The following is a 22,378-nucleotide window of genomic DNA, read 5'->3' on the forward strand; positions in this document are numbered from 1 at the left end:
ATATCCAATTGTTTGAGCTGATGAGTTTAACTGAATAGCCATTATCTATTAGTTTTAGCTAACTATATTCATTACTTTCAGCAAATATATATATATATTAGTTTTAGCTAACTGTGTTAACTAATGTTTTATATCCATTAGTTTTAGCTATCTAGCATAACTGTTGTTCAATTGTATACCCATTAGTTTTAGCTAACTAGTTCAACTATATCCATTTGTTTTAGCCAACTAGTTCAACTAACAATATATATATTGCGTTAACTAATGTTATATATCCAATAATTTTAGCTAATTAGTTTAACTGTATATCCATAGCTAACTAGTTGAACTAATGGTATATCCATTAGTTTTAGCTATCTAGTATAGCTGTATATTGATTATATTGATACTAGTTCAATTGTATACCCATTAGTTAGCTAACTAGTTCAACTAACATTATCTATTAGTTTAAGCTAACTAGTTCAACTGTATCCATTTCTCAATTGTGGGATTAATAAAGGTGTATCTTATCTTATCTTATTTGTTTTAGCTAACTAGTTCAACTAACAATATATATAGTTTTAGCTAACTGCGTTAACTAATGTTATATAACCAATAATTTTAGCTAATTGGTTGTATATCCATAGCTAACTAGTTGAACTAATGGTATATATCCATTAGTTTTAGCTATCTAGTATAACTGTATATCGATTAGTTAGCTAACTAGTTCAATTGTATACCCATTAGTTAGCTAACTAGTTCAACTAACATTATCTATTAGTTTAAGCTAACTAGTTCAACTGTATCCATTTGTTTTAGCTAACTAGTTCAACTAACAATATATATATTAGTTTTAGCTAACTGCGTTAACTAATGTTATATATCCAATAATTTTAGCTAATTGGTTGTATATCCATAGCTAACTAGTTGAACTAATGGTATATATCCATACTAGCTATCTAGTATAACTGTATATCAATTAGTTAGCTAACTAGTTCAATTGTATACCCATTAGTTTTAGCTAACTAGTTCAACTGTATCCATTTGTTTTAGCTAACTAGTTAAACTAACAATATATATATATTAGTTTTAGCTAACTGCTTTAAAGGCGCTGTATGTAAGAATGTGGCCAAAACGGTTACTGCACTCAAATTCAAAATACTGCCACGAGTTGTGTCCGCCACCCCTCCCCTACAGATTCGAGGTTGCTGGACAGCGGCACGCTGGAGACTGATTTGTTTGCCCATGGGTGGCTGCCGTGGCAGGGCCGTGTCGCCGCGTCCTTCGGTTTCCAGCGGACCATTCGAGCAAGTCCGGCTTCTCTGCTGCTAACGCTGCTGCCGGGATACAGTGGAGGAGCCGGCTGCTAATGTTATCTACCGGGACACTGCTAACATTGCTGCTTGCCGTGCTGCTGTAGCTCAGTCGTAACTGTAACTGATGCTGAGACTCTACTGACTGCGTGACTGGTAGACGATGGTGGGTGGCGCAACAGGCCAAAACACAAGTTCAAAACATAAACATGATTTGCGGACCGTAAAATATTTTTTTTAAATGCAAATATTCTGGCTGTACTATTGTTGTCGTTGAGATCAGTATGAACATTATTTCGTAGTCTCTGTAACATATTAGGAGGATTTTACGACTATTTGCTTTAGATTTTTTACATATAGGTCCTTTAACTAATGTTATATATCCAATAATTTTAGCTAATTAGTTTAACTGTATATCCATAGCTAACTTGAACTTATGGTATATATCCATTAGTTTTAGCTATCTAGTATAACTGTATATCGATTAGTTAGCTAGTTCAATTTAGTTTTAGCTAACTAGTTCAACTGTATATTCATTAGTTTTTGCTAACTAATTCAACTAATGTTATACATCTATTAGTTTTAACTAACTAATATAACTATTCGTTTGGCTATCTAGCTCATTAGTTTTAGCTAACTAGTTCCAACTGTATAGCAATGGTATCTGTTACTTTTTGCTAACTAGTTCAAACTGCTAACTGTTCTAACTGTATCTCCATTAAATTGAGCCAGCTAGTTTAATTGTATATTCATGAGTTTTAGCTAACTAATTTAACTATACATTATTTTTAGAAAAACTAATTCCAGCTGTATAGCAATTACTTTTTGCTAACTACTTTAACTGTAAGCTTTATCCGTTATTTATAACTAACTGATTCAACTGTATAGTAATTCTATCCATAAGTTTTTACTCACTAGGTTAACTGTATATCCTTTAGCTTTCGCTAACTAGCTCCAACTGTATAGCTATCCATTACTGTTTGCTAACGAGTTTAACTGAACATCCATTAGTTTTAGCTTTGGCTTGTGAGTTATTGCTGGATAGTTAGGGTTTTATGGTATTTAATTGATGTCTATTTTATGGTATTAGTATTTATTTAGAGTTGGGACAACCCCGCAAACACTGTTAAGTTTTACCTGCATTACTGTTGTATGTTTGGTGAGATGACAATAGATGGCATATTCTGTTTATGAGAAACCCGAATAGCTGGAGCTGGAGTCTGAAAGAAATCAGGGTGTATACAGGGAATATGAATAACCCTATTTCTCCATGCTCCATGCTTTAAACACCATATCCTTTCCATTGTTCCTGTGTTTGAAACCCAACAGAAGGCTAAAGAGGCATAGAAAATGCTAACAAGCCTGAATAATGTGATTTTATATTTGAAGGTTTCTGCGTTCCAACATTTATCTTTGAAATATGGGACAACATTAACAGTGTTATGCAAGAAGAAAAATAAATGCCTCTGTGTGTGGTGATGCAGGCCATAATTTGAATGAGTAAAGAATACAGTATGTGATGGGCACGCACTTCCACCACTCATGCCCTGACAATGAAAGAAAGGATGTGAAACAAAGCCACATGCGAGTCCCATTGCATGCTTGTGTGCGCGCACTGAGGAAACCACACCAACAGTTGAGCTCATGTTTCCCAATGTGTGTGTCTGTGCCTGTGTGTGTGTGTGTTTGAAGACAGCTAAACAAAACAGTCTTGGTTGAAATCGAAAGTTCTCTCTAACACTGATCAACATGTGTTTCTTTTGGATGGACATTCATGATGGAGGGTGATAATAAGATAAGCCACAAAGTTGAATGTGTTTCACTTGCAGATTTTTGCATGAAAATTGGTTTTAAGGAAAACAGAGAAAATCAGGGAGAGGGGAGTAAGACAAAAAGACAGACTTCAGAGAGGAGTTTTACTCAGTCCCACTATTTTCCTCTCTTCCCTTCCAGAGGTTAAAGAAACTTTATCCTGAGTGAGTTCCATCTTTTTTTACGAGTTGTGGAAGAAGGAAATAATTTTTGGCACACCCCAACTTTTACAGAGCAAAAGTAGGCCACATTTAGACAAACCACCATCTTATAAATGGGGGAGACTTCTGTTTTTAAAGGCTGGCAACGTCTCAGAAATGAAACTACTCAAGTTTGTCTTGTCGTATTTACAGCTCTGATAAATTCAGAGAAATTCTTAGTCGTCCTTTCCAAAGCAGTCAGAAGTCAGTTGTCATTAGCTTGTGTTCCCACAGGCTTTCAGCTGCAGCTGGTCTCTACCACATCAGTAGTATTTTGATACACAAGTCCCAAAAGGCCTGTAGGTCAAATTGAACAATTAATATCCATGTAACAATGGAGTCAAAATACGCCAATCTGTAATAACTCACAGACGCGTCTGCAGAGTGTAAATCAAAACTGTTTAAATGACATGCTTCTGATTCATTCAGTTATCCCTCCTGACCAAAATCACACATAACTTAATAAAGGGTGCTGATTCCAGTCGCTCAGTCAGAGTCTGGTCGCCATGTGCCTGAGCTCACAGTGTCCACCGAAAACCAGTTCACCTCTCCATCATGACACCACCTCCAGGAAAAGGGAGAGATCTCTGGAATGTGAAATTCCCACTGGCAAACTGGTCAGTCTTAATCACTGACAGGAAGAGCGGAATCACTTGGATGACGGGAGATGAAGCAGCTGGAAACTATTTGTACAGGCAAAGTAAAGTCCTTGATATCATTTTAAAGGAAACCTATTTTTTTAACATAGAACTCCTGAGGCAAGCACACTGTGCTGCTGAAGCCTTTGAACAAATCCACTGTGGGTTGTGTGGATTAAGAGGTGATGATCTTTTGAAAGCTTGTCTGAGCCAATTCCATGAATATATAAGTCCTGTATATTCATCATTTAAATGCACTTGATCATAAAGGATTTTTTTGCAAAGGAAAATGTGCGCATACAAGCCACAGAGCATCTACAGCAGAAAACCTTGGCAAACACTGCCCCCTTTTGGTCACACTGTAAAAAGGCAGCACAGATCACACAACATACCACCAGGGTGTCCACAGGTATCAGACATTTAAATTTAATGCTTTCGAAGACCTCTTCAAGATCATTATTAACATGGATGAGTAAGTACACCATTATCTTTAACTGTATTTGTATTTGTACTCTTGAATGATCAGAGTTTAAACTGGAAATGGGTGGGACCAGTGTTGGGTAAGGGTTACTTTAAAAGTAATCAAAGTACGTTACTGCATTACTTTTTTTAAAAAAAGTAACCAGTTACTTTACTGCGTTACTCCCTGAGTAAAGTAACTCAATAACTTTAAAAGTACTTCCAACGTTACTCCAAGTAACTTAAGCACTTTTAAAGTACTTTTGAGTATTTTACATTTCCTACTGGGCAATGGACCACAGGGCGCTAAGCCTACATTTTTTGTCTCCAAAATTAAAGTTATGGACCACTTGCCCTTCACTGAGGTCCAATTCTCCCATCACAGCCGTCACTTTGACCAGTAGAAACACAGAACGATCTGCTGCCATAGACAACTGTATGACAACAACACCCCAGCATTTTTAATATTTCCTCTAGGGATGTTACCACACAGAGTAAAAGGGGGAAATGATGGTGTGAAACAGCAGAGGCACTTTGTCAACCCGCTGAGTTAACGTTACTGTCATTAGCATCAAGCTAGCAAACAATGGTACATCCTCACAGTCGGACATAAAGTAATAACATTAACAAATAGCAGCGGGGCTTTTACTCACCACAACTGCAGAGGCTCCCAGCTTCATTTCAAACAAACTACATTATAGACGGTCCGTTATTTATTAATCCCTCTGTGTGTTATATATTTACTTTTTATCCGCTCCGTTGTCTTTGTAAAGTTAACATATCGCACCCTCATTTCAAACTCAACACTTGTTTCAAATTAAAAGCCCCTTATAACCTCGGCTAGAGAATCCCTCCATTTTCTAAATAGGCTTTTATTCTGAAACATTTGTCGGAATTTCCTGTGGAAGATACAGTAACTTGATAGTTTACATATGGCGCTTCAAATGTAGCTCCTGCCATCTGATGACGCTTTTAGGTGACTACAACAACATGTCGGCTGGCACATATTTTTATACAGTCTATGGAACAGACGCAGTTCTGGCAGTGACTCAAATAATAGTGAAAGTAATAAAAACATGACAAGAATAACCCGATGACATCACACACGCCGTGAAAGACGACCGGGGATAATTGGTGAGTACCAGCGTGTACCAGGCATAATGCAAGTCCTGAGTCTGAAATATGTCTGTCAGCAAGTCCTACTCCACCTATTTAGACAACAGCAGCATTTCTCCGACCACGTAGCGAGCCACAAGCTCCGTGGCTTCTTTCAGACTGATAGGTTTAACGTTATCTCCGTTATTAGAACCAAACGACAGCCATTGCTGTTTTGGACCTGAAGGACCAGCGTTCTAAAAGTAACGGAAGTAACTGATGTCTTGTTTGAAAATGTAGCCTACTTAAGTATCAGCAAACTAACGCGTTAGGTTACTCGTTACTGCAAAAAGTAATCAAAGTACTCTAACGCGTTACCAAGTAACGCGTTATAACCAACTCTGGGTGGGACATTAGTTAGGTTAGGAAGTTATTTTAAGCCTGAAATTAATATGGGTTGATCAGACATTACTGTATTTACTGTTTATTAAAAAACTGTTTACAGAGCAGCCTCAGAATTGAGTGTCAGATCATTTTTGATCATCATTTTTGGTAAGAGACTGAACACATGTACCCAAATGAGGATTTTCCTTCATCACAGGCACAGATATTGATAAAATTTCCTCGGATGATATTTGCACTCGTAAAAACCTTATCTGTACCGAACACTTGTGTCATCCAATTCAGCTCAACCTTAGTTATTAACTAAATTTAGGACTGTTTTTTAAGACAAGTCATCATCTGCACTGCAGGGAAGTATAAAGGCAAGTATATATGTGGTCCCATGCAGAGATAGGTTTATAGGAATATGGTTATTGGAGTTTCTTCAACAGGTAAGTGTAAATATTAAGTTAAGAGACAGTATTGGATGATAGGTTTAAAGATTTGTAACATCAGAAATGTAGATGTTCACAAAGAAGAGCTTGACTCATTTTGACAGAGAAATTAAAAGATAAAATGTGACAATTAAGACCTCATATATTAAAATTTAGGACTATTCAATGAGTTTAAAGGGTAATATTTGTAAAATTGAATTTAAGACATTCTAAGGAATTGTAGACATCCTTGAACTTTATGGCTGGAAACTTTTTATCTTCCCCAAGTGTGATATTTCAGCTCAGAAAAGTTCAGGAGGTTTTAATATTACCCAGACTGCTTTCTTCCACCTGCGCAACATGTCCAGACTCTGCCCATAACTGTCCCAGTGCAGCACTGAGGTCTTGGTCCATACATTTGTCACATCTCGTATTGACTATTGTAATGCAGTTCTCTCTGGCCTTCCCACCAAACTCGAACAGGCTTCATCTCACCACATCGCCCTCATTCTTATCCAACTATACTGGCTCCCTGATCAGTACCGGATTGATTACAAAAACCCTGTGCTCACTTTCAAAGCCCCCCACTTATCCCTCTGACCTTCTCCAGGAGTACACCCTTTCCCGCTTCCTGCACCCTTCCTCTGCTGGTCTCCTGACCATTCCTACCTCACGCCTCAGCACTGTGGGTGCCAGGGCTTTCAGCTGCACTGCCCCCAGGATCTGGAACCCCCTACCTCCGCGCATTTGACAGTACGACAGCGTACCATCCTTTAAATCCCATCTCAAAACTCACCTGTTCAAACTGGCATATGCACTTTACACTGACTGTACCCTCTGCACCCCCACCTTCCTGATTTTATCACAGCAACAATAGGCGCCTTTTTAAATAGAATATATTATTATTAAGAAGTATTATTACAGTACTGGACATACAGTATATGCCTCATCTAGTGTTTAACGTCCTGTTTGCACACCTCGTTCACTCATGTTGACTTTATCAGCAGGGCTGTGGTTTCTCAGCAAGCACTCTTTTTCCAACTAAAACTTAATCCTTTTGATTGGACTAAAGCCAACTTGGCCGTGCTGTAGAAGAAAGACATCTCTAAATCACTACAAAATAGTGGGAAAACAAATGTTGATAGCCATCATGCAGCGCCATATACGAAGATGAAAGCTGAGAATTACAGCCAAGAGGAGGCCTTTGAATCGGACTGGTAATTTAAATTCTCGATATCTTGCATGCCGCACCAAATGTGGTAAAAAATGCTTTCACTTACCTCACTAAGACTGTTGTTTTTATTATTAAATCAGAAATTTCATGACCCGTGTTTAACACCCATTAACACTGATCTTTATTGTTATTCTGAAGGCTCTGTGCTGTACACTGCTGTGACTACAATAACCATGTTTTTCTTTTCTCTGATGCCTTTGTAACTCCCTAACGACAGCTTTAAAAAACATTTTAACTGGATTATCTGTCACAACACACAAAAATAAAAGAATAAAGCACCAACCATGCAGCCTGTATTATTGAAATCCTATAATTTTATTATAATACATCAAAACATGGACAGCAAACTCTTTGATTTTAGTGCGATGTATTCTGTCAAAGACAAAGCTCACTGCATATGCTCACTCTGTTTATCAGACACCTACTTTAAATTAATGCCAGGCAATATTTGGGTGTGATTAACAACAGCCAGCCTTGATGTGAAAGGTGGCCAATTTGTGCGCTTGAAAAAGGTATGAAGGTTGGGATTAGACCTGAGATAAAAAGCACTTGCAAATAATTTTTCACTTCAACTTGCATGTGTCTTTATGACGTTTGTCATAAAGAATGTAATCTCTTAAGTCAACTTAATCAACTTTGATGCAGGGGATCATCCAACAGTCCAAACTCTCTGAATACAAAAAACACCACCACTCTGACAATCCATGTATCATAAAACTGAACATTATTTGCAACTACTGTTTAATCCAGGTCAGGGTGAGAGGAGTAATTGAGAATATTTGGGATTAGGTTCTACTTTTTGGCAGTCTGGAGACGCTCGCTCACATTCTCCCAGCTGACGACATTCCAGATAGCCTTTACATAGTCCGGCCGCACATTTTTGTACTGAAGGTAGTAGGCGTGCTCCCATACATCGATACCGAGGAGGGGGATGAGACCTGAGGGTCAGAGACAGGACAGAATTACTCTAATGGCTCGGTTTAAAGTCCACTCTCCAGACACATTTTGAAGTACGTAAAAAGACTTGTAATAGCGGCTAAGCCTTCACTTAAAGCTACGGAGGGGCTGCATAGACAGGCTACTTATTGACTGACACCATTGCCTGGCCTAATTGACCGCTGCTCATCAGGTGAAAACAAAGAGTCTTCTTCTTCTTCTTCTTCTTCTTCGATGCATAATTTATTTCTTACCGCTGTAGTCTTCAATGAAAAAATTGATGTGGCCCGGTGTTGCGGTCAAAAAACTATGTGTGCTCCCCATCTAGCAACAACTGTCCCTCAATGAATTGGTTCCTACCCATATTGACAGACATCCATGACAATACAGTGACCCCTACAGGACAAATTAGCATCCTGCATATACATTTCACACTGAGGATGGCTCTTATACTACTACTACTATATTTTGTGTAACACAGTTTTCCTTCATAATATTAACAAAAAACTCCTAAAAGGAGATAAAGGAAGATCTACTGTTTTTCCATCACTGAGAAATGTCTGTGGTAGGTTTAGTTCTCTGCTTTCTCCAGCGCTGCTCACACTTGGTTGACTGGTGAAAGAGCAGTGCGCATCTACATTGCTAACATTAGCGTTAGAAGAAACATCAGAGAGATTCAGCCAAACATATTTGAGCCTTAGTAAGACCCAGACTCAGATGAGGACAACCAATGTCTCGGAACAGTAAGTGTAGTTAGTTAGCATCTTTTATTTATGTTGTTTGTTAGCTTGTAGGCTAACTAGCAGTAGCTGAGAACACGTTGGCTGACATTGCGTTAGTGTTTTGTGAAACATACAATAATTTCTGCAACGATGGAATTTTTGGTAGACAGTGGAAGAAAGCTCCAGGTTCCATTTTACATCCAGAAACTGCACATTCTACCATGTTTGCCGTCAAAACTTTCACAACACGAATGCTAACTCTGCCCTCTGTACTGGAGGTTTTAGGTTCCTTTGCCAGTGTTGTGTTGAAGTCTGTCCCCCTACATCCCTCTAGTGACAAACTTTGCACAGATACAAGTCAATACAGTCAAGGTCAGACACGTGAGGGGGCACTGGTATACCAAAAACACATTTTTGAGTGGAAGGTGGCTTTAAATATAAATAACATATAATAGAAAGAGTCTTGTCTCTACTTCAAAGCTGTTTTCAACTGACCTGTAGTTCCCTGCAGGGGATCCTGGTTAGCACAAGCAGCAATACGAAGTCTTCCGCTCTCCTTCTCGTAGCCCAGCCAGCCCCAGCCTGAGCCCTGCACTGCCACTGCAACTGCGGACATCTTCTCCTTCATCTTCTGGAAGGAGCCGAAGTCCCGCTTAATGGCCTCCATCAGCTCCCCTACAAGAAATGACAGACTGGCGCTAATTCAGAGTAACACTGGACATTAAAAGCTAAAAACAAAATCAGAAAGAGTCCATTTTTGTAATTACATAGTCTGAAAGAGAGTTGCCCTGTTGGCTGCATACTGACTAATAATTATGCAATAAATAATATAGCAGGAAAATGTATTTTTAAGAAAGCAAAATGTCTCCGTATCAGCTGTTTTGGCAGCATTTTGGACTACTAGAGGGCAGAATGACAAAAGAAAATGCACAAAGCTGAGCCACCACCAGCTAATGGGACAGACACTGGAGTCATGTTTCTGCCCACCTAATTTACACACCACACATATTAATTTAATATAAAAGCCTTGTACTTAAGCTTACTGGATGCTTCACAAGCCACTCACTGACGTTATTCTCTGCTGATTGGTGTTACAAATGTGGTATATTTTCAGCATGTCTGAGCTTGTTAACAGGGAGTGGCTGCTTATGTTTTATACTGGTGGCTGAAGAGTGTGGTATTTTTGTGTCATTGTGAGGGCTAATAATGCAAACACAATGAGCTGCAGAGTTGGCTGTTCACTCACGTGCAGCGCTACTAACAACCCTTTCACAGCACAGAGTCACGTGTTGCTTAATGCATGTTGAAGTTAAATACAAAACTAAGCAGTGTGGGGAAAAAAATATGAGTAGTGGATGAGTTTCTGCCTTACCCTGTGGCTCGCCTCCACCATTTGGAGAAAGGTTTGTCCAAAAGATAGTGTGGTTAATGTGGCCGCCTCCGTTAAACTTCAGAGCAGGCTGGAGGGCAACCTGAGTGGTCACGTCTCCTAAAATACAAGTCAAACACATGCAGGTGAACATGAAGACAACTTAACAATATATTAACAGATGTCAGGAAATGTACAGATGTTTTCCTGATATAAATATTAGTTAATTCTCTCATGTGAGATCGTACCCTTTGCTAGCGCCTCCTGATATTTCTCCTCTGTAACATTGAGGTTGTTGACATATGTGGCATGGTGCTTGCTGTGGTGCAGCTGCATGATCTCTGCGTTGATGTGGGGCTCCAGGGCACCATAGTCGTAGGTCAGGTCAGGGAGCGTGTGCTTCTGCCTGGATGCAGCTACCTGGTTTATAGTTTGGCTGAGGCTGGCTGCACACCTGGAATAAATCAGAGGTGAAACTTACCAATCAGAATTCAGCTTTTAGTCAGGTTTAGTGTAGCCAGCGTGAAAGATAAATGTGGCATACGGCTGAGCATGAACAATAATTTATAAATGTATGGAGAGACAAGAATAACATAGCTAACAATGGTGCCTGTGTTATCAAATTGCACAATATTAGCCCAAGATAGCCTGGCACAAGTCCTGTTTGATAAGCCTTGAGCAACTGGCTGTAAGTGACCCAAATTTCTGGTGTTACATGTGAATTCACAGTACCTTGGTTAAGTGTTTAGATATTAGCTGAATGAGCAGGTGGCACTGAGTTAGCTAGCAATAAATACGTGTATCCAAATATAACATGAAGTTAACAATTCACACTGAAGGCCATGAGTGTAGGACTTTACCATAGTTAAGCTAAATACTTTATATGGTGCGCCACAAGCTAACCCCGCGCTGCTACACTAAGTTAGCTAACGTTAGCTGTTAGCTCTAAATAAACAACTGTCTCAAGTTCAACGCTGCTAGCAGGAGTCAGCTGTCTTAATCCCATTTGCTCTTTGAACAGGGTAATGCCACTAAATGCTGAGGTGATATCCGTTTTACCTGCGTATTTGGCCAACTCTGCACAGCATGTTCATGTTAGTGAAAGCTAGGTAAACGGAACAGGATAGACACAAACTCCTAACTGCCCTTGAAATGAGCACTTTCAACTTGACAGCGCAGCCGACCGTACCATTATCGTCCCGCGGGGGTGTTGACGGGAGTGTACAGGAATTAAATAAACCTCAGCTGCAACAACTGAAGCCACAATTTCTGTCATTAATATGTATACGTAATAAATACAGATATGTGTGATAAAAACGTGATGTGTCGAAATATATCTAAATACGTCAGATTATGTATTTTATCCCTCCCTGTTCTAAAACATTTTTCAACTCACCCTACAAGTGCATGAGTGCAGCTGAACTGCCATTGCATATGTTTAGTCATAGAAATAATCTATAGTTTATAAATTATATTGTTTTCTCTTTTCGTTTAGAAACATGCGATATCATGGTAAATAAATTATACGTACTAAAATAAAAAATATAAACATGATAATTGTAAATAATTTGTAGCAGTATGCTGCACAGCTTAGCAAAAATACTGAAACTAACAGAAAAGTAAAGAATCACGTGAACGTCTCTTCTACCACAGCGGAGGCAACACCAGAGATCGTCTATGTTGAGGCAAATGAATCACTCAGAAACCAAAAAATTAAATTAAATTAAATTAAATTAAAACCAACGACACCTCAGTATTTGTGATGGGTGGGTTAAAGACTGAATAACTAACTTGGCATACAAACTTATTCTGGACAAATAAGTGAATGTTGTCACTTAGTAATTGTATGCCTACTAATAGGCCAACAAACAAAATTATTCAGTCCAGACTTCCCCATATCTCATTCAAGAACATTCTCACACTAACAAAATATGTAAATCAGTGAACATCAGGAAATAAGAAGCCTCAACTCATAACTGATGATGCACTGAAACATTCAGTCAGCATCACAGCCAAGCACTTAAACCGTTGCCACAATAAACTACACAAAGGCTGCAACTAAAGCTAGCTGCACATGAAATGTGGTTTATAAAATCTCATTAAAAACAGTGATCAATATCAACCACATTTTTCAGAGCCAAGAGATGGCTTGTTGCATCCAGCCAAAGGCCTACATTTGAGAAAAAAAAAAAGACATGAATTATGAAAGGAGACAAAGAAAACCAGCATTTATTCACAGTTACGACAGTGGAAACAGGCGTCTTTGGCAGTCATCAGCTGATTGATTATTAAACTTGGGGCTTGGCGATATGGAGAAAATCAGTTATCAAGGTATTTTTTTAACCAAAAGTGTCATCATCAAAATTTAACATGAATTAATTTTAGTCCTTTTACATTTTATACAATATCTATGTTTTATTCAATGTCTGAAAATGATTTTTGCATGATATTCAAATTAACTTGTTATATATACACACACTGTGGCTCTTACATACCCATACTAAGAGTCATCAGTCTTCAGTAGATTGCCATTAACTGTTCAGAGGATCAGGTAGAGGATTTGTCTCTACAGTCCGTCACCATCATGAAACTAGTCAGGATTTTGATTAAACTCAGCCATGAGACGCTCACCATTGAGTTGAAGAATGGCACCCAGTTCCATGGCACCATCACATGCCAATGTGAGCATGAACACCCACCTGAAGGGCAGTGAAAATGACCCTGAAAAATAGGGAGCCCACTCAGCTGGAATCACTGAGCATTCGTGGCAACAACATTCACTACTTATCCTCCCCGACAGCCTCTCACTGGACACCCTGCTGGTTGACATCGAGCCAAAGACCAAGTCCAAGAAAATAGAAGCAGTGGCTGGACGTGGAGGAGGAAGAGGATGAGGGCGGGGTGGTCCGAGGAGATTGTACAGGTTGTTTTTTTTTTAAATTTTCTTTAACAAAACATTTGAGTGAGTTTCTATGTGTTTTTGGTTCAGTTTTTTTCTTCCTTATTTTGTATATTTAAATCCTTATGTAGAGGAGGGAAAAACACAATTTTAAACTCTTATTTATCAGTCCTTCTTCACATATTTTCATCATGCGGTCCTCTTTTGTGCACATTCCTTCTTGTAGCAAGCATAAATTGCTCCGTCCAAAAATAATAAGTAATCATAATTAGCTGATGTTTTGGCTCTACTACACAGCTTTTACATCTACACCCATCAGCCAAAACATAAAAACCACTGACACGTGAAGTGAATAACTTTGATTATTTTGTTCCAGTAGATTGTTTCATTCTTTCATGTGGATACCACCTGACATGTTCCACCCACTCAAACCTCCCCAATGGCAGTGGCCCTCCAGCAGGATAATGCACCATGCACTGCAACCACCACTCATGAATGGCCAAAGGAATGTGACAAAAACCTCAAAGGGTCAACCTGGCCTCCAAATTCCCCAGATCCCAATCTGAATGAGCATCTGTGGCATGTGCCATTAACCCACCTCACAACCCACTGGACTAAATGAATCTGCCGCCGACGCACTAGTGCCAGACACCGCAGGACACTCCTTGAGATCCTGTGTCCATGCCTCGACAGGTCAGAGCCAAGTCCGATCCAAGGAAGCCCCACCTTGAGCAGATTGGGATCTGGGAAATTTAGAAGCCAGGTCAACACCTTGAGCTTTTTGTCACGCTCCACGGGCCATATCTGAACGCTTTTGTAGTGTGGCATGCTGCTTTTTTCTGCTTGGGGGCCACTGCCATTGGGGAGTACTGGTGCCATGAGGCGGGATACTTGGTCTGCAACAGTGTTTGAGTGGGTGGAACATGTCAGGTGGTATCCACATGAATGCCAGAACCAAAGGCTTCCCAGCAGAACAATGCACTGGAACAAAATAATCAAAAGTTATTCACTTCACCTGTCAGTGGTTTGAATGTTTTAGCTTATCAGTGTATATATATATATATATATATATATATATATATATGCACGAAAAGTACCAAAATGTGTCCCATACACATTGTTTCATTACAGACAAACATTTTAATAAAATAAAATTTAAAAAGTATATAACAGCATTAGGGAATACAATGTGCCATATCTTAGAAATAAACAATTAAGATGGAGGAGCATTTATTTCCCCAGTATCTAGTTTTAGGTTCCGGAAATCGCTGCGGAGTGAGAGGTCTGTCTCCTTGTCCATTATCTCTGGTCGTACTCTGCAGCAACGCGAGTGCAGTGCAGCAGCTCGGCCAGAGCCATTCTGTTCCACCGTCAGTGACGAAGATGATGGTGATTACGCCGAAGCGAGTCAACTACACATAAATTTCCCAGCTAATTTTCAACCTAGTTGCATTTTCACGACTCGTAAAGAATCCGCGAAGCCGAGAGATCCCAGAAACATCGAGAGAAACGGGTCGGGTGAGTGTTTTGAAGGCTGAAGGCCCGAAATCTGCAGCCAAGAGCCCGCTAGTTTCAGGAAAAGGAGCGCAAGGGAGGGAGTCATTTCCTTCACCGCCATTTTGTGATAACAAGGAGCCGAAACCAGAGCCAAGAACTGCATGCTGCCAGGCTGAAGATAAAGAAAATACCACAGCTTAACACTGTAGCTTCATAGCTTGTATTTATTTCGCTAGCGGATGCTAAATGTTATTAGCACCCGGGAGTTAACCTTGGTTAGCTTATTTGTGTTCGCTGCTATCCATCGTTGCTGCCTGCCAGACCAGCTAACACTAGGCTCGGCTGCTCTTATTCACTGGTGATGTTAACTTTTATTTGGTCCCCCATGTAGTTAATGTAGCCGCCACATGCTATTAGCTTTATATGTCAGCCGGAAACACAACAATAGCAGCACATAAGCTAACATACGTGTCATATATTAGTGCGTGTGGACAGCCATCGCGTTACAGCTAAAGATGATGCAGCCGCTCCAACACACGACACCAAGCTGTGATTAATGAGGTGTCTCTTGTATTTACTTCCAGAGCTCACAATGACCAACGAGGAGCCTCTGCCCAAGAAGGTGAGTGTTTTCTGGGTTATATCTCATGAGTCACGAGCCCCTCCATGTCTCAGTGTTTAGTAATTGATGAGCCTCTTTACTTAACCTCTTGTTGTTTTCCTCCTCTACAGGTTCGCCTTAGTGAATCTGACATGAAGACCCTCACCAGAGAGGAGCTGTGTGCGAGGTAAACACCAGCTCCACATATAAAGCTTAATGTTGTTGTGATCTCGGTGTATTAGAATTAAGTTGTTAATGCTTACATGTTATGCTCCCCTCAGGTGGAAACAGCATGAAGCATACGTACAGGTCCTGGAGGCCAAATACACAGAGCTATGTTGTAAGTACATCTGCTTTCATCCACTGCAACATGTCTTCCCTGACAGCAGTAATCGCTATGTTTGGCTGCATGTGAGAGTGTCCTGATGCATTTTCTGTTCTTGCTCTCTTCACCGTCTCAGCCAACGACGTACCGGGGCTGAAGGAGTCAGAGGAAAAGCTCAAGCAGCAGCAGCAGGAGTCTGCGCGCAGGGAGAACATCTTGGTTATGCGACTTGCCACCAAGGAGCAGGAAATGCAAGAGTGCACAGTATGTATCTATTCCTCCACTTTCTCAGCGCGCTTGATATGATTATTGGGAACTTGGTTTTCATTTGACGTTGACTGCTTCTGACAGAATTGTTAATGGGCCGAGCATCTCCAGAAAGTGTAAACTGATGCTCTGCAGATGTTCCCTATGAGTATGAGTGACAATGTAATAGCTGTGTAACTACTACAAGACTGCAGCTAACCACCTTTCACTACTGATTAGTTACTGGACTTTTTCACAGTAAGTTGAATCGTGGGGTAAACATCAAATGCTCATCACAAATTTCTAAGTTTAGTAAATGGCAATAACCCCAAAAAGCACACTATCTATACCTTTGAGATGCCAAAAAGCAAGCAGCGTCCTTGCAAAGCTCTAATCAGCACATGTTTTGCCATTTTTATTTTGGAAACATTTAAACTAGCAAACTGGAATCCTCTCATTACCTCTCATTTGCCAATCAACATCCTTTCAACACTACACTACACCCTGCACTCATTCATTATCACGGCATGTGGGCCAAAGGTAAACGGTGTCAGGGAGGGCATCTTTCAGCTCTTATCAGATTGACAGCTCACTGGATCACCCAGTGGCTTTATGGCAGCACATGCCATTCCTGCAGTGCAGCTGAGGTGATCACAACGTACTGGTAGAGGTTAGGCAGGGTTTTTTTTTTTTTTTTTTAAACATGAACCCAGATTTCGCTTTCTTCGCTTTTCTTTTCAACTGCAGCGCCCAGATTCTTAGCTTTGGCGTTTATCAGTCGCACCCTTTGTTTCTCATGTAAATATATATTCAAATAAGCTCTGTGGAAATTTGAGGTCTTCATACCTGTGCCTTTGGCAGGTGACTTTATGTTTGTTTTGAACTCGTGTGGTCTTCCTGGGTGTGTCCAGGAAAGAAACACACAGATTTCAAGTGACTTGGATATAATATAAGATTAATCTAAATAGCTGTGACTAATCATTCAGCCAAGTATTATTATTCTGCAGTTATCTGAATCTAAATCAAGGCTAGACGCTGTTCAAAACTGATGGATCGTACTGTTTGAGAAGGCAAAAACTGCTCAAGTTTTAATCTTAGCCAATCCCAGATTGACTCTCAATTGCCATTTTACCTCGCTATATTTGCGTTTTTTGGTGCTGTGTCTCATGGATGCTTCTGCGTCACCTGAGCGCTGTGAGGGCACACGCCCATGAACGTCATGAACACAGAAAGTAAGAAGAAAATCAGAAAATTCAGGCAAAGGGGAGAAGTCGTTGCAGAAAATACACACTTCCAGTGGGTCATAAGTGATGATTGAGAGGGATTACTTCCATATGCATTGTTTTTTAAGCAAAATCCTGCATAGTATATCTTTAAAGTAATCTCTTATGACCCATTTTATTCTCCTGAAGTTTAGGATTTAAAATAATTTAATTACCTTTTTGATACAGCTGGATTTTAGAACCAGAATATTGCTGTTGCTGATGTGGCTCCCTCCACTGGAGACTGGTCACGCTGAAGGACTGGTACTCATAACAATCAAAAGTGCTTCATCAGTAGCGATGAACTTAATTTTTCTGGTCAGTAACACCTGTTTGTTTTACCCCGCAGACCCAGATCCAGTATCTCAAGCAAGTCCAGCAGCCGAGTGCGGCCCAACTGCGGTCATCCATGGTGGATCCAGCCATCAACTTGTTTTTCCTCAAAATGAAGGCTGAACTAGAACAGACTAAAGACAAACTGGAGCAGGCCCAAAATGAACTGAGTGCCTGGAAATTTACACCTGATAGGTAAAGACAATCAAAATAACCCCCCCCCCCTCCTCCCAAAAAAAAAAGTCAAGACTTCCTCATGCCCCCCACCCTCACTCTCACTGCAGGCATGCAGGAACAATGGTGGGGGGGAAGGCTGACAAATGCTGTACTCACCACGAGACTCAGACTTTACAGAAAGCCAGTCACTGCAAAACAAACCTGTTTTTTGTACTCTTGCACTGTGCCAGCTACATATCACATAACCTAAAGCGAAAAGACAGTATGGTCAGGTGACACTTGTGTTTCAGCTCTCTCCCCTCGTATCCCCTCACCGTCCAAGGGCCTGAAGGAGTCCGGACTGTTCCTGAAGAGGTGGTCACTCACTTCCCCGACACGGATATGCCCTCCCAGCCCCCTCAGCTCAAAGCAGACAGTTCACATATTAAATAGGGGGGTTATGGTGGAGGTGGAGGTTGAGTCAGGCAGGGAGCATCCCTAGCCTAAAACAGCAGTTGAACATTTTACAGACAATTCCCCATACTTGGTTTGTAAAGACATTTAAATGTGGATTACACCACACACATACCCTCTAGTCTGCCTGAGAAACGTAAAGACTTTTTGGACAGTCTAGATACATTGCAGTAACATGAGGGAAGTTTCTAGGAGTAAAAGTAAGACTGCGGGGGGGATGAGCCACTAGAAATGATGTTAAGACTGTGAGCGGAGCACATCCTCGGTCCACAGAGGACTAATGGTTCAGGGATGAGGGTCCAGTTGCCTGTGTCTTTGAACATGGGCCCACTCACGGTAGAGTGTATTTACATGTTTTATTTTGTGACTTGTTTCTTTTTATTGGCATTTCATTTGATCTTTCTCTTGTTTCTCTGAAACAAACACTTACCGCAGTGTGTGTGTGTGTGTGAACGCATGATTGGCTCGGATTGTTTACACCTGTATAAATATTTGCACTTTTTACGATGAATTAAGCCTTGCTTAATTCTCCAGATACGTCCTGAAACACACTGCTGTAGGTGCACTGAGTCCTGTTTTCAAGTTGTGAATGCAAATGTCTTAATCAAGTCATGTTATGAGTTGATGAGAATGTATTTATTGTATTTCTGTGTATTTTTGTGATTGACCTCCCAATCTCTCCCTCAGCCATTTACGCTAGTAGCTCATTAGACGTTGTTTCTCACCTGTGTGGCGCAGATCTGTAGCCACAGTTTTCAGAATGAAACACGTGGGATCTGTTATGTGTTTACTGTCTTTAAAAACTCATTTATACTCAGGTCTCTCACACTTCTGTGAGATTTGAGCTGGCGGTGTACATACTGCCTTTTGAGAGCTAATAACATGTCTTCCCAGTTTTCCAGAGAAATTAATGATAATGATAACTATTATATGAGGAGAAATGCAGCTATTGCAATTAAGTAAATAATGTTCAGTGCATTTTTATGACAAGTTAGAATAACAATTGTTTTTGATGAGGTTTCTGAGCTGTTACCACTTTAATAACTGTCTCTACAGGGTACAGTTGCTGAGCCATTACTGTTATATTTCCAGATCACTTCCACAGGCATTTCTAGACATACCAGATGGCAGCTAGTTCTGGTTTTTAAATAATGTGTATGCCTGTCATTTGTTTGAAAATTGTGGCTTCTTGATGAGGGCTTTGTAAAGCATAGCTCCAAAAACTGCTAATGTCAAACTGCCAGGTGTGCTGGGCTGTTGGAGGATTCATTAATCTGTTGTGGAGTTGAGAAAGTGGCGCCTTAAGCTATTTGATTTTCCTGCTGAAAGACTTGAACTCCTGTGTGTTTTAAAGGGATGACTACACAAAACCAGTGCCTGGTACTACCTTCCATTTTTGCCACTCATAGTTAAGGGTTGATATTTAAATTGGAGGGTTTTTTGTAGCGTGTTATTCTGATATTACTGTGTTACATTTCATTCTGCTTGTTCCTCACACTTAGTGATGTAGCACGTGCATTTAAATTTGGTAGACGGGTTGCTACTGTTGTTTTTAAGTGCTCACTTTTCCTCAATATGCAACATGGTGAATTAAGTGTAAGAATGGATGCATTAGTTTCAGAGAAATGTGGGTATAGGTAGCTTGTTTTGGGTTTCAGCCACAGTGAGGATATTTAAATATACTCATAATTTAGCTTTTGATATACTTAGAGAAAAATGTGTTTGCACTGTGGGTCTTTTACAAGAAAACCATCTACATTGTACAGAACAGGTTTGTGTCAGCGATTTTATGTTGCACTGGAATTTAATGATTATAATGCAAGTCTTTTTGTGATTAGAGTCATTTAGGTAAGGCCAGGTTGGTGAGTTCATATTGAGCCTTAGCTTGTGGATCAAGAAGTTGGAACATATCAAGGGCATCTCTCTGCCTGTTGTGTTTGTCTCCTGGTTCACTGCGTGATGTGAGACTTGTCTCCCTTGCAGCCAAACGGGGAAGAAACTGATGGCCAAGTGTCGAATGCTGATCCAGGAAAACCAGGAGCTGGGCAGGCAGATGTCCCAGGGACGCATCGCCCAGCTGGAGGCCGAGCTGGCCCTGCAGAAGAAGTACAGCGAGGAGCTCAAGAGCAGCCAGGACGGTGAGAACTCGAGCGGCATCCACAAGTGTGATTGTGTGTAACGTTTTACTGTCAGTTAGATTGTTGACTTCATTTGTTCCTGATCTGTCTCCCCCAGAGCTGAATGACTTTATCATCCAGCTGGACGAGGAGGTGGAGGGGATGCAGAGCACCATCCTCGTCCTGCAGCAGCAGCTGAAGGAGTCTCGTCAGCAGCTGTCTCAGAATCAGGGGGCTCTGGCCGGAGCCGGGCCCAGCAGGACTTCACCCGCTGCCTCCTGCTCATCCGCCGAACCGTCCACCCAGCCCGAACAGGCCAGCGCACCCTCCGAACCAATGGGCAAAGACTACGGGAGGGTCTCCAACGGACCAAGCAACGGCAACTCATCCCAGAGGAGCGAGACCACCACACCCAGCCTGTACCGGGAGGTCAGCAGCACCGAGGAAGACTTTCCCATGTCCCCCATGGTTTCCAGTCCCGGTGAAGCTGAGACCAAACTGTCCAACCACTCGGAGGAGGCGTCAGGGAGTCAGACCGCCGTCGGGAGAGTTGGAGGACCCGTGGGTTTCGGGAGCCAGCTCAGCGCAGGGTACGAGAGCGTGGACTCTCCGACAGGCAGCGAGACATCATTGACTCAGCACTCGAATGACACAGACTCCACCACCGACCCCCACGAGGACAAGGCTGCCCTGGTGACCAAGGGCACCAGGACTGCAGGGTCACGGCACGCTCAGAACGGCCTGGACTCCAGCACGAGCGACAGTGCGGTTTTGTAATGTACTTTGACATGTACTGTCTTTTCTTTTTTTATACAATTCAAACAAGGCAACAAATGCATAGTCTGTAACACAGCGCTGCTGTCCAAGACATTTTGTTTTCACCCTCCTCCCCTCGCCTATCGTGATGCCTCTGTCACAATTGTGTTGCTAAAACAGGGATATAACAGGTATTGGTTAATGTTAGATTTGAATTGAGTGGATGTATGATTTAAAAACTAGAGCGTTTCATTCTGCTGTTTCTTTGAGCATGTCGATGCTGTTCTCGTTTGAGCTCTTGACACTGAAATCGGGCATCTGGTGTTGTAACTCATCGTCAAAAAGTCAGTAAAATCACTGAATTACAGTAGCTTCGCAATATTCAAGGTCATTTTTAGATGTTGGCCTGTATTTTTTTTTTTTTAAATGCAATTTTAATTTTTCATTGACAAAAAAATTCAGTTCAAAAGACTCTGTCGAATTGTGAGTAGTTTATATGCGATGTTCATATTATTCTGACTTCAGTCCTTTTCATGTACTGACCAAATACCAATAAAGATTTTTAATACTACAGAGTGAAACCTATTATTACAACCAACCCATCAGGACATTAATATGGAAACTCATTGCTTATGTAACCTACTGGCTCAGCTGGAGCATGAATATTTAAAAGGCCTCATCTAATCCACCAAACTGGGTCTGAAAGGCTGCTCACTGAGTGTTTCACTAAATATAAGTAACCAACATTTGCCTTATATCAAAGCTACTATATTAAAAGAATGAGCATGCCTAAAAATAAACGGGGTTTTGCTCTCTTGTCTTAATTTAAGATCTTTAACATAAATGTCAGATGAGAGTAATTAGGTCAGTGAGTAAGCAGATTACCTATTACTGACATTTTATGGATATGTCACATTATATTCAATGCATAATAACAGTACTCAATGCCTGAAACTGCCATTAACCCACGTAGTGAATGCATTAACTGGAGGAGATTTTACATACATTTTGAGCAGATTATTTCCTGTGAATACTGAATCATGAGATGAGTTTTCCTGATACTTGTAGGAATGATAAATATATTTCTGTCTGTAATATATATTTGTTTGGATTTCTAACAATCATAAATACTTGATAGGC

The 22,378-nt window shown here is 40.7% G+C and overlaps 2 protein-coding genes and 1 pseudogene across 2 annotated transcripts; 2 read left to right on the forward strand and 1 right to left on the reverse strand.

The window, feature by feature from the left end:
* Positions 1–7,839: 7,839 nt before the first annotated feature.
* Positions 7,840–11,770, reverse strand: sod2 (superoxide dismutase 2, mitochondrial). The gene is made up of 5 exons (XM_049589235.1): positions 11,632–11,770; positions 10,821–11,026; positions 10,576–10,692; positions 9,699–9,878; positions 7,840–8,483 (listed from the first exon to the last, which is right to left on the reverse strand). Exons 1-5 carry the CDS (start codon positions 11,664–11,666, stop codon positions 8,338–8,340), a joined length of 684 nt encoding a protein of 227 aa, XP_049445192.1. The 5' UTR covers positions 11,667–11,770; the 3' UTR covers positions 7,840–8,337.
* A 130-nt stretch (positions 11,771–11,900) lies between these two features.
* Positions 11,901–14,893, forward strand: LOC125897572 (small nuclear ribonucleoprotein Sm D1-like; annotated as a pseudogene).
* LOC125897029 (WT1 associated protein) lies at positions 14,783–21,809 on the forward strand. Its single transcript, XM_049590052.1, has 8 exons — positions 14,783–14,989; positions 15,553–15,590; positions 15,701–15,756; positions 15,851–15,909; positions 16,031–16,158; positions 17,752–17,930; positions 20,349–20,503; positions 20,601–21,809. Exons 2-8 carry the CDS (start codon positions 15,561–15,563, stop codon positions 21,257–21,259), a joined length of 1,266 nt encoding a protein of 421 aa, XP_049446009.1. The 5' UTR covers positions 14,783–14,989; positions 15,553–15,560; the 3' UTR covers positions 21,260–21,809.
* The last annotated feature ends 569 nt before the right edge of the window (positions 21,810–22,378 follow it).

Source organism: Epinephelus fuscoguttatus, linkage group LG11 (genome assembly GCF_011397635.1).
Source record: "Epinephelus fuscoguttatus linkage group LG11, E.fuscoguttatus.final_Chr_v1".
In the NCBI taxonomy this organism is placed as follows: Eukaryota; Metazoa; Chordata; class Actinopteri; order Perciformes; family Serranidae; genus Epinephelus; species Epinephelus fuscoguttatus.

Bases quoted from the DNA above. Each gene is read 5' to 3' on its own strand.
- sod2 (XM_049589235.1), bottom strand. From the start codon at position 11,666: ATGAACATGCTGTGCAGAGTTGGCCAAATACGCAG. The intron at 11,027-11,631 runs GTAAAACGGATA...GATTTATTCCAG, and splicing joins AGAGTTGGCCAAATACGCAG to GTGTGCAGCCAGCCTCAGCC. The intron at 8,484-9,698 runs GTCAGTTGAAAA...TCTGACCCTCAG, and splicing joins TCCCCTGCAGGGAACTACAG to GTCTCATCCCCCTCCTCGGT.
- LOC125897029 (XM_049590052.1), top strand. From the start codon at position 15,561: ATGACCAACGAGGAGCCTCTGCCCAAGAAG. The intron at 15,910-16,030 runs GTAAGTACATCT...TCACCGTCTCAG, and splicing joins CAAATACACAGAGCTATGTT to CCAACGACGTACCGGGGCTG. The intron at 20,504-20,600 runs GTGAGAACTCGA...TGTCTCCCCCAG, and splicing joins GCTCAAGAGCAGCCAGGACG to AGCTGAATGACTTTATCATC.